Source organism: Prinia subflava, unplaced genomic scaffold (assembly GCF_021018805.1).
Source record: "Prinia subflava isolate CZ2003 ecotype Zambia unplaced genomic scaffold, Cam_Psub_1.2 scaffold_58_NEW, whole genome shotgun sequence".
NCBI classification, from domain to species: Eukaryota; Metazoa; Chordata; class Aves; order Passeriformes; family Cisticolidae; genus Prinia; species Prinia subflava.
Genome location: NW_026961065.1, coordinates 23,435 through 35,636, shown reverse-complemented (window position 1 = coordinate 35,636; position 12,202 = coordinate 23,435). Strand labels below are relative to the sequence as shown.

Sequence of the window (12,202 nt, the reverse complement as noted above, 5' to 3'; positions counted from 1 at the left end):
TTCCCTTTCTCCCCCTGAATTCCTTTCCCTTTTCCCCCTGAATCCCCTTTTACCCCCTGAATTCCTTTCCCTTTTCCCCCTGAATTCCTTTCTCCTTTTCCCCCTGAATTCCTTTCCCTTTCTCCCCCTGAATTCCTTTCCCTTTTTCCCCCTGAATTCCTTTCCCTTTTCCCCCTGAATCCCCTTTTATCCCCATTTAATTCCCACTGCCCCATTCCTTGGACATTTCCAGGGATCCAGGAATTCCCCCGAGCCTCTTTCTTTCCCTGAATTCCTTTCCCTTTTTCCCCTGAATTCCTTTCCCTTTTCCCCCTGAATTCCTTTCCCTTTTATCCTGAATTCCTTTCCCTTTTCCCCCTGAATCCCCTGTTATCCCCATTTAATTCCCACTGCCCCATTCCTTGGACATTTCCAGAGATCCAGGAATTCCCCCGAGCCTCTTTCTTTCCCTGAATTCCTTTCCCTTTTTCCCCTGAATCCCCTTTTTCCCCCTTAATTCCTTTCCCTTTTTCCCCCTGAATTCTTTTCCCTTTTTCCCCCTGAATTCCTTTCCCTTTTCCTCCTGAATTCCTTTCCCTTTTCCCCCTGAATCCCCTTTTATCCCCCTTTAATTCCCACTGCCCCATTCCTTGGACATTTCCAGGGATCCAGGAATTCCCCCGAGCCTCTTTCTTTCCCTGAATTCCTTTCCCTTTTCCCCCTGAATTCCTTTCCCTTTTTCCCCCTGAATTCTTTTCCCTTTTTTCCCCTGAATTGCTTTCCCTTTTCCCCCTGAATTCCTTTCCCTTTTCCCCCCTGAATTCATTTCCCTTTTCCCTCTGAATCCCCTTTTATCCCCCTTTAATTCCCACTGCCCCATTCCTTGGACATTTCCCCTTTCTCCCCTTGAATTCTTTCCCTTTTCCCCCCTGAATTCCTTTCCCTTTTCCCCCCTGAATTCCTTTCCCTTTTCCCCCTGAATTCCTTTCCCTTTTCCCCCTGAATCCCCTTTTATCCCCATTTAATTCCCACTGCCCCATTCCTTGGACATTTCTCCTTTCTCCCCCTGAATTCCTTTCCCTTTTACCCCCTGAATTCCTTTCCCTTTTTCCCCCTGAGTTCCTTTCCCTTTTCCCCCTGAATCCCCTTTTATCCCCCTTTAATTCCCACTGCCCCATTCCTTGGACATTTCTAAGGATCCAGAAATTCCCCCCAAGCCTCCTTTGGGTTCATCACATCCCTCACATCAGAAAACACCAAAACCCCCCCCAAAAAAACCCCCCTCACCCCCTCCCCTCCCAGCTCATCCATTCCCGCTGTGCTCCAGCTAATTTTGGGAACACAAATCACCCATCCAGGAATTCCCAGCTCTGATTTTGCTTTTCCCCCTGCAGCTGACGTGATGCTGGTGCAGCCCAGGGTGGAATTTATCCTGTCCTACATCGACCACATCGCGGGGGACGAGGATCACACGGACGGCGTGGTGGCCTGCGCCGCCGGCCTCATCGGGTGAGGCCTCCCTGCTCCTCTTTTACCAGGAAAAATCCTGCAATCGGCCCTTTTTCCCCTTCCTGTCTGAAGTTTTATTAGTGGCAGTTCAGTTTTTTAGTGACAGTTTAGTTTTTTAGGGTTTTTTGTGTCGGTTTTGGGGTTCAGCTCAAGGAGTGAAGTGATTCTGCAGCGGAGAAAATCATCACAAAAAATCCCAGATTTGGGATTTTTCCAGGAGTTCAGGAACTAAATATCCTGATCCTTAGGGAAGAGAGGAAACCAGGCTGAAATCCTGGAATTTGCCCTTTTTCCCCTTCCTGTCTGAAGTTTTTTTAGTGGCAGTTCAGTTTTTTAGGGTTTTAGTGTCATTTTTGGGGTTGGGGTTTGGGGTTTGGCTCAAGATGTGAAGCGATTCTGCAGGTGAGAAAGTTGTCACAAAAAAATCCCCTCATCCTTAGGGAAGAGAGGAAATCAGGTTGAAATCCTGGAATTTGCCCTTTTTCCCTGCCTGCCTCAAGGTTTTTTAGTGGCAGTTTAATTTTTTAGTGGCAGTTTAGTTTTTTAGGTTTTTTGTGTCGGTTTTGGGGTTCGGCTCAAGGTGTGAAGCGATTCTGCAGGGGGGAAAGTTGTCTCAGAAATCCCAGATTTGGGATTTTTCAAGAAGTTCAGAACCAAAAAAATTCCTCATCCTTAGGGAACAGAGGAAACCAGGTTGAAATCCTGGAATTTGCCCTTTTTTCCCTGCCTGTCTCGAGTTGTTTTAGTGGCAGTTTAGTTTTTTAGTGGCAGTTCAGTTTTTTAGGTTTTTTAGTGTCAGTTTTGGGGTTTGGCTCAAGGAGCGAAGCGATTCTGCAGCGGAGAAAATCACCACAAAAAATCCCAGATTTGGGATTTTTCCAGGAGTTTAGGAACTAAATATCCTGATCCTTAGGGAAGAGAGGAAACCAGGCTGAAATCCTGGAATTTGCCCTTTTTCCCTTCTGTCTGAAGTTTTATTAGTGTCAGTTCAGTTTTTTAGGGTTTTTGTGTCATTTTTGGGGTTGGGGTTTGGGGTTCAACTCGAGATGTGAAGCGATTCTGCAGGTGGGAAAGTTGTCACAAAATTCCCCTCATCCTTAGGGAACAGAGGAAGGCAGGTTGAAATCCTGGAATTTGCCCTTTTTTCCCTGCCTGCCTCGAGTTTTTTTAGTGGCAGTTTCGTTTTTTAGGTTTTTTAGTGTCGGTTTTGGGGTTCAGCTCAAGGTGTGAAGCGATTCTGCAGCGGAGAAAATCATCACAAAAAATCCCAGATTTGGGATTTTTCCAGGAGTTTAGACCCAAAAAAATACCTCATCCTTAGGGAAGAGAGGAAACCAGGCTGAAATCCTGGAATTTGCCCTTTTTCCCCTTCCTATCTGAAGTTTTTTTAGTGTCAGTTCAGTTTTTTAGGGTTTTAGTGTCATTTTTGGGGTTGGGGTTTGGGGTTTGGCTCAAGATGTGAAGCGATTCTGCAGGTGAGGGATGAGGTGAGAAAGCTGTCGCAGAAATCCCAGATTTGGGATTTTTCCAGGAGTTTAGGAACTAAATATCCTGATCCTTAGGGAACAGAGGAAACCAGGCTGAAATCCTGGAATCTGCCCTTTTTCCCCTTCCTGTCTGAAGTTTTTTTAGTGTCAGTTCAGTTTTTTAGGGTTTTAGTGTCATTTTTGGGGTTGGGGTTTGGGGTTTCCCTCAAGGTGTGAAGCGATTCTGCAGGTGAGAAAATCACAAAAAATGCCAGATCTGGGATTTCTCTAGGAATTTAGAACCAAAAAAATCCCCTCATCCTTAGGGAAGAGAAAAAGCCAAGATGAAATCCTGGAATCTGCCGTTTTCCCCTGCCTGTCTGAAGTTTTTTTAGTGGCAGTTTCGTTTTTTAGTGGCAGTTTCGTTTTTTAGGGTTTTTAGTGTCAGTTTTGGGGTTCAGCTCAAAGAGTGAAGTGATTCTGCAGCGGAGAAAATCATCACAAAAAATCCCAGATTTGGGATTTTTCCAGGAGTTTAGACCCCAAAAAATACCTCATCCTTAGGGAACAGAGAAAACCAGGCTGAAATCCTGGAATAACCAGATTGAAATCTTGGAATCTGCCCTTTTCCCTGCCTGCCTCAAGTTTTTTGTGTCATTTTTGGGGTTGGAGTTTGGGGTTTGTCTCAAGGTGTGAAGGATTCTGCAGGTGAGAAAGTTGTCACAAAAAAATCCCCTCATCCTTAGGGAAGACAAGAAATCAGGTTGAAATCTTGGAATAACCAGATTGAAATCTTGGAATCTGCACTTTTCCCTGCCTGTCTGAAGTTTTTAATGTCATTTTTGGGGTTGGGGTTTGGGGTTCGGCTCGAGGTGTGAAGCGATTCTGCAGGGGCAAAAGTTGTCTCAGAAATCCCAGATTTGGGATTTTTCCAGGAGTTTAGAACCAAAAAAATCCCTCATCCTTAGGGAAGAGAGGAAATCAGGTTGAAATCCTGGAATTTGCCCTTTTTCCCTGCCTGTCTGAAGTTTTATTAGTGTCAGTTTAGTTTTTTAGTGGCAGTTTAGTTTTTTAGGTTTTTTAGTGTCATTTTTGGGGTTGGGGTTTGGGGTTTGGCTCAAGGTGTGAAGCGATTCTGCAGGTGAGAAAATCATCACAAGAAATCCCAGATTTATTATTTTTCCAGGAGTTTAGAACCAAAAAAATCCCCTCATCCTTAGGGAAGAGAAAAAGCCAAGATGAAATCCTGGAATCTGCCCTTTTCCCTGCCTGTCTGAAGTTTTATTAGTGGCAGTTTAGTTTTTTAGTGGCAGTTTAGTTTTTTAGGTTTTTTAGTGTCATTTTTGGGGTTGGAGTTTGGTGTTCGGCTCAAAGTGTGAAGGATTCTGCAGGGGGGAAAATCATCACAAAAAATCCCAGATTTGGGATTTTTCCAGGAGTTTAGAACCAAAAAAATCCCCTCATCCTTAGGGAACAGAGGAAATCAGGTTGAAATCCTGGAATCGGCCCTTTTCCCCCTTCCTGTCTTGAGTTGTTTTAGTGGCAGTTCAGTTTTTTAGTGGCAGTTGAGTTTTTTAGGTTTTTTAGTGTCATTTTTGGGGTTCAGCTCAAGGAGTGAAGTGATTCTGCAGCGGAGAAAATCATCACAAAAAATCCCAGATTTGGGATTTTTCCAGGAGTTTAGGAACTAAAAATCCTGATCCTTAGGGAGCAGAGGAAAGCCAGGTTGAAATCCTGGAATTTGCCCTTTTTCCCCTTCCTGTCTGAAGTTTTATTAGTGGCAGTTTAGTTTTTTAGTGGCAGTTTAGTTTTTTAGTGGCAGTTTAGTTTTTTAGGGTTTTTAGTGTCAGTTTTGGGGTTCGGCTCAAGTTGTGAAGCGATTCTGCAGGAGAGAAAGTTGTCTCAGAAATCCCAGATTTGGGATTTTTCCAGGAGTTCAGAACCAAAAAACTTCCTCATCCTTAGGGAACAGAGGAAATCAGGTTGAAATCCTGGAATCTGCACTTTTTTCCCTGCCTGTCTTGAGTTGTTTTAGTGGCAGTTTAGTTTTTTAGGTTTTTTTTGTGTCAGTTCAGTTTTTTAGGGTTTTAGTGTCATTTTTGGGGTTGGGGTTTGGGGTTTGGCTCAAGGTGTGAAGCGATTCCACAGGGGAGAAAATCATCACAAAAAATCCCAGATTTGGGATTTTTCCAGGAGTTTAGAACCAAAAAAATCCCCTCATCCTTAGGGAAGAGAAAAAGCCAAGATGAAATCCTGGAATTTGCCCTTTTTCCCTTCTGTCTGAAGTTTTATTAGTGTCAGTTTAATTTTTTAGTGGCAGTTCAGTTTTTTAGGTTTTTTAGTGTCAGTTTTGGTGTTCGGCTCAAGGTGTGAAGCGATTCTGCAGGTGAGAAAATCATCACAAGAAATCCCAGATTTATTATTTTTCCAGGAGTTTAGACCCAAAAAAATCCCTCATCCTTAGGGAACAGAGGAAACCAGGTTGAAATCCTGGAATCGGCCCTTTTTCCCCTTCCTGTCTTGAGTTGTTTTAGTGGCAGTTCAGTTTTTTAGTGGCAGTTTAGTTTTTTAGTGGCAGTTCAGTTTTTTAGGTTTTTTTGTGTCGGTTTTGGGGTTCGGCTCAAGGAGCGAAGCGATTCCACAGGAGAGAAAATTGTCACAGAAATCCCAGATTTGGGATTTTTTCCAGTTTAGGAACAAAATATCCTCATCCTTAGGGAACAGAAGAAGAAGCCAGGTTGAAATATTGGAATCTGCCCTTTTCCCTGCCTGCCTCAAGGTTTTTTAGTGTCAGTTTAGTTTTTTAGTGGCAGTTTAGTTTTTTAGGTTTTTAGTGTCAGTTTTGGGGTTCGGCTCAAGGTGTGAAGCGATTCTGCAGGGGGGAAAGTTGTCTCAGAAATCCCAGATTTGGGATTTTTTCCAGTTTAGGAACAAAATATCCTCATCCTTAGGGAAGAGAGGAAACCAGGCTGAAATCCTGGAATAACCAGGCTGAAATCCTGGAATCTGCCCTTTTTCCCTTCTGTCTGAAGTTTTTTTAGTGTCAGTTCAGTTTTTTAGGGTTTTTGTGTCATTTTGGGGGTTGGAGTTTGGCATTCAACTCAAGATGTGAAGCGATTCTGCAGGTGAGAAAGTTGTCACAAAAAAATCCCCTCATCCTTAGGGAAGAGAGGAAATCAGGTTGAAATCCTGGAATCGGCCCTTTTCCCTTCCTGTCTTGAGTTGTTTTAGTGGCAGTTCAGTTTTTTAGTGTCAGTTTAGTTTTTTAGGTTTTTTTGTGTCGGTTTTGGGGTTCAGCTCAAGGAGTGAAGTGATTCTGCAGCGGAGAAAATCATCACAAAAAATCCCAGATTTGGGATTTTTCCAGGAGTTTAGACCCAAAAAATACCTCATCCTTAGGGAACAGAGGAAACCAGGCTGAAATCCTGGAATTTGCCCTTTTCCCTTCCTATCTGAAGTTTTTTTAGTGTCAGTTCAGTTTTTTAGGGTTTTAGTGTCATTTTTGGGGTTGGGGTTTTGGGGTTTGGCTCAAGATGTGAAGTGATTCTGCAGGTGAGGGATGAGGTGAGAAAGCTGTCGCAGAAATCCCAGATTTGGGATTTTTCCAGGAGTTTAGGAACTAAATATCCTGATCCTTAGGGAAGACAAGAAACCAGATTGAAATCCTGGAATCTGCCCTTTTTCCCTGCCTATCTGAAGTTTTATTAGTGTCAGTTTAGTTTTTTAGTGGCAGTTTAGTTTTTTAGGTTTTTTTTGTGTCGGTTTTGGGGTTCAGCTCAAGGTGTGAAGGATTCTGCAGGAGAGAAAGTTGTCACAAAAAATCCCAGATTTGGGATTTTTCCAGGAGTTTAGGAACTAAATATCCTGATCCTTAGGGAACAGAGGAAACCAGGCTGAAATCCTGGAATCTGCCCTTTTTCCCCTTCCTGTCTGAAGTTTTTTTAGTGTCAGTTCAGTTTTTTAGGGTTTTAGTGTCATTTTTGGGGTTGGGGTTTGGGGTTTCCCTCAAGGTGTGAAGCGATTCTGCAGGTGAGAAAATCACAAAAAATGCCAGATCTGGGATTTCTCTAGGAATTTAGAACCAAAAAAATCCCCTCATCCTTAGGGAAGAGAGAAAGCCAAGATGAAATCCTGGAATCTCTCCTTTTCCCTGCCTGTCTGAAGTTTTATTAGTGTCAGTTTAGTTTTTTAGTTTTTTTAGTGTCATTTTTGGGGTTGCAGTTTGGTGTTCAGCTCAAGGTGTGAAGCAATTCTGCAGGTGAGAAAATCATCACAAGAAATCCCAGATTTATTATTTTTCCAGGAGTTTAGAACCAAAAAAATCCCCTCATCCTTAGGGAACAGAGGAAATCAGGTTGAAATCCTGGAATCGGCCCTTTTCCCCCTTCCTGTCTTGAGTTGTTTTAGTGGCAGTTTAGTTTTTTAGTGGCAGTTTAGTTTTTTAGGTTTTTAGTGTCAGTTTTGGGGTTCGGCTCAAGGTGTGAAGCGATTCTGCAGGGGGCAAAATCATCACAAAAAATCCCAGATTTGGGATTTTTCCAGTAGTTCAGGAACTAAATATCCTGATCCTTAGGGAAGAGAGGAAACCAGGCTGAAATCCTGGAATCTGCCCTTTTTCCCTTCCTGTCTGAAGTTTTATTAGTGGCAGTTTAGTTTTTTAGGGGTTTTTGTGTCGGTTTTGGGGTTGGAGTTTGGGGTTTGGCTCAAGATGTGAAGCGATTCTGCAGGTGAGGGATGAGGTGAGAAAGCTGTCGCAGAAATCCCAGATTTGGGATTTTTCCAGGAGTTTAGGAACTAAATATCCTGATCCTTAGGGAAGAGAGGAAACCAGGCTGAAATCCTGGAATCTGCCCTTTTTTCCCTTCTGTCTGAAGTTTTATTAGTGTCAGTTCAGTTTTTTAGGGTTTTTTGTGTCATTTTTGGGGTTGGGGTTTGGGGTTTCCCTCAAGGTGTGAAGCGATTCTGCAGGTGAGAAAATCACAAAAAATGCCAGATCTGGGATTTCTCTAGGAATTTAGAACCAAAAAAATCCCCTCATCCTTAGGGAAGAGAAAAAGCCAAGATGAAATCCTGGAATCTGCCCTTTTCCCTGCCTGTCTGAAGTTTTATTAGTGTCAGTTTAGTTTTTTAGTTTTTTAGTGTCATTTTTGGGGTTGTAGTTTGGTGTTCGGCTCAAGGAGTGAAGCGATTCTGCAGGTGAGAAAATCATCACAAGAAATCCCAGATTTATTATTTTTCCAGGAGTTTAGAACCAAAAAAATCCCCTCATCCTTAGGGAATAGAGGAGATCTGGTTGAAATCCTGGAATCTGCCCTTTTCCCTGCCTGTCTGAAGTTTTATTAGTGTCAGTTTAGTTTTTTAGTGGCAGTTCAGTTTTTTAGGTTTTTTAGTGTCGGTTTTGGGGTTCGGCTCAAGGTGTGAAGGATTCTGCAGCGGAGAAAATCATCACAAAAAATCCCAGATTTGGGATTTTTCCAGGAGTTTAGGAACTAAATATCCTGATCCTTAGGGAAGACAAGAAACCAGATTGAAATCCTGGAATCTGCCCTTTTCCCTGCCTGTCTGAAGTTCTTTTAATGTCATTTTTGGGGTTGGAGTTTGGGGTTTGCCTCAAGGAGTGAAGCGATTCTGCAGCGGAGAAAATCATCACAAAAATCCCAGATTTAAGATTTTTCCAGGAGTTTAGGAACAAAATCCCCTCATCCTTAGAGAAGAGAGAAAGCCAGGTTGAAATATTGGAATCTGCCCTTTTTCCCTGCCTGTCTGAAGTTTTTAATGTCATTTTTGGGGTTGGAGTTTGGGGATTGGCTCCAGGGCTGAAGCGATTCTGCAGGTGAGAAAATCACCACAAAAAATCCCAGATTTGGGATTTTTCCTGGAGTTTAGAACCAAAAAAATCCCTCATCCTTAGGGAAGAGAGAAAGCCAGGTTGAAATCCTGGAATCTGCTTTTTTTCCCTGCCTGCCTCAAGTTTTTAATGTCATTTTTGGGGTTGGAGTTTGGGCTTTGCCTCAAGGTGTGAAGCAGGTGAGAAAATCATCACAAAAATTCCCAGATTTAGGATTTTTCCAGGAATTTAGAGCCTAAAAAATCCCCCCATCCTCAAGAAACAGAGTTATTTCCATTTTTCCTGCTGAACACAAGGAGAATTCTGGACAAATCAACCTTTAGACAAAAACTCGAGCAATTTATAACCCAAATTTCCAACCACAATTTCCCCAGAACCCCCCCACTATTTTATACCCCTCACATCCCTTTTATAGTTTATATTTTACATTTTATATTTTATATTTTATATTTCACATTTTACATTTCACATTTCACATTTTACATTTTACATTTTACATTTCACATTTTCCATTTTATATTTTACATTTTACATTTCAGATTTTACATTTTACATTTCACATTTCACATTTCACATTTCACATTTCACATTTCACATTTTACATTTTACATTTCACATTCTACATTTCACATTTTACATTTCACATTTCACATTTCACATTTCACATTTTACATTTTACATTTTATATTTTATATTTTACATTTTGTATTTTACATTTTACATTTTACATTTTACATTTTATATTCTATATTTTACATTTTACATTTCACATTTCACATTTCACATTTCACATTTTACATTTCACATTTCACATTTTACATTTTACATTTTATATTTTACATTTTATGTTCTATATTTTACATTTTATATTTTATATTTTATATTTTATGTTCTATATTTTACATTTTACATTTTACATTTTATATTTTATATTCTATATTTTACATTTTATATTTTACATTTTACATTTTACATTTTACATTTTATATTTTATATTCTATATTTTACATTTCACATTTTACATTTTACATTTTATATTTTATATTCTATATTTTACATTTTACATTTTACATTTTATATTCTATATTTTACATTTTATATTTTACATTTTACATTTTATATTTTATATTTTATATTCTATATTTTACATTTTATATTTTACATTTTACATTTTACATTTTATATTCTATATTTTACATTTTACATTTTATATTTTACATTTTATATTTTATATTTTATATTTTACATTTTATATTTTACATTTTACATTTTATATTTTATATTTTATATTCTATATTTTACATTTTACATTTTACATTTTACATTTTACATTTCACATTTTACATTTCACATTTCACATTTCACATTTTACATTTTATATTTTATATTTTACATTTTACATTTTACATTTTACATTTTATATTCTATATTTTACATTTTACATTTTACATTTTATATTTTACATTTTTTCCCATTTTTTTCCAGGGATTTGTGTACAGCTTTTGGGAAGGATGTCCTGAAATTAGTAGAAGCCAGACCCATGATCCACGAGCTGCTAACGGAGGGGAGGAGATCCAAGACGAACAAAACAAAAACCCTCGCGACCTGGGCCACGAAAGAGCTGAGGAAACTCAAAAACCAAGCTTGGTCAGCCTTTTTCCCGAATTTTTCCCACTTAAAAAATCATGGAATTACCTCAGCACAACCTTGGAAGAGTCATAATCTCAAAATTCTAATTTTCCTGGTTTTTGTTGGGGAAAAAAGCTCCATTTTGGGGGTTTTTATTTCATTTTTGGTCCTAAAAAGTTGATTTTTCTCCCCTTATTTTTTTATTTCCTTCTGGGATTTGGGGTGTTGAGGTTTTGTTTTTTGTCTTTTTTTTTTTTAATCCTGGAATTGTTAAATTTGATAAAATCTCCAACCCAAGAGCCACATCCCCACATTTTTAAACACTTCCAGGGCTTTAATTTTTAATTTTTAATTCCCTGAATTCCCTTTTTTTTTCCCTGAATTCCCTTTTTCTCCTGAATTCCCTTTTTCCCCTTAATTAATCCCCTGAATTCCCTTTTCTCTCCTTTTCTGAATTCTCTTTTCTCCCCATTTCCCCCCCTGAATTCCCTTTTTTCATCTCACCTGAATTTCCTTTTTCCCCTTGAATCCCTTGAATCCCTTTTTCCCCCCTGAATCCCCTTTTTTTCCCCATTAATCCCCTTTTTTTCCCATTAATCCCCTTTTTTTCCCATTAATCCCCTTTTTTCCCCTCTGAATTCCCTTTTTCCCCCTTCATTCCTTGAATCCCCTTTTTCTCCCTGGAATTCCCTTTTTTCCCCTCAATCCCCTGAATTCCCTTTTTTCCTGTTAATCCTCTTAATTCCCTTTTTTCCCCTTGATTCCCTGAATTCTCTTTTTCCTCTTAAATTCCCCTTTTCCTCCCTAAATCCCCTTTTTTCCCCCTAAATCCCCATTTTCCCCCCATCTAAATCCCTTTTTCCCCCTGAATTCCTCATTTTCCCCCTAAATCCTCCTTTTTTCCCCCCCAAATCCCCCTTTTTTTCCCCTTTAATCTCAATTTCCCCCTAAATCCCCCATTTTTCCCCCCCATTTTTTTCACTGAATCCCCATTTTTTCCCTTTAATCTCAATTTTCCCTCTAAATCCCATTTTTCCCCTGCCCTCAATCCCATTTCCCCCCATCTAAATCCCCATTTTTCCCCCTAAATCCCCTTTTTTTTTTGCTAAATTCCCCTTTTTCCTCCTAAATCCCCTTTTTTTCCCCTTTAATCTCAATTTTCCCCCAAAATCCCTTTTTTCCCCTGCCCTCAATCCCATTTTCCCCCATCTAAATCCCTTTTCTCGCCTTAAATCCCTTTTTCCCTCTAAATCCTTCTTTTTTTCCCCCTAAATCCCCATTTTTTCCCCTTTAACCTCAATTTTCCCCCCTCTAAATCCCAATTTTCCCCTATCTAAATCCCTTTTTTCCCCCTAAATCCCCTTTTTTTCCCCTTAAATCCCCCTTCTTTCCCCTCTAAATCCTCTTTTTTTTCCCTAAATCCCCTTTTTTCCCCTCTAAATCCTCTTTTTTTCCCCCTAAATCCCCATTTTTTCCCTAAATCTCCATTTTTTCCCCTTAAATCCCCCTTTTTTCCCCTTTAATCTCAATTTTCCCTCTCTAAATCCCATTTTCCCCCATCTAAATCCCTTTTTTTCCCCTAAATCTCCTTTTTTTCCCCTTTAATCTCAATTTTCCCCTCCCTCAATCCCATTCCCCCTCTCTAAATCCCATTTTCCCCCTCTCTAAATCCCATTTTCCCCCCCTCTAAATCCCATTTTTCCCCCTAAATCCCCCTTTTTACCCTAAATCCTCATTTTTTCCCCCAAATCCCCATTTTTTCCCTCTAAAT

The 12,202-nt window shown here is 39.8% G+C and overlaps 1 protein-coding gene across 1 annotated transcript in view; it reads left to right on the top strand.

Moving 5' to 3' along the window:
- Window positions 1–12,202, top strand: part of KPNB1 (karyopherin subunit beta 1) — a 60,049-nt gene that overhangs the window by 45,279 nt on the left and 2,568 nt on the right. Inside the window, exons 20-21 of the mRNA XM_063425189.1 lie at window positions 1,374–1,488; window positions 10,288–10,449. Coding sequence (XP_063281259.1) covers window positions 1,374–1,488; window positions 10,288–10,449 — 277 coding nt within the window. The remainder of the gene's footprint in view (window positions 1–1,373; window positions 1,489–10,287; window positions 10,450–12,202) is intronic.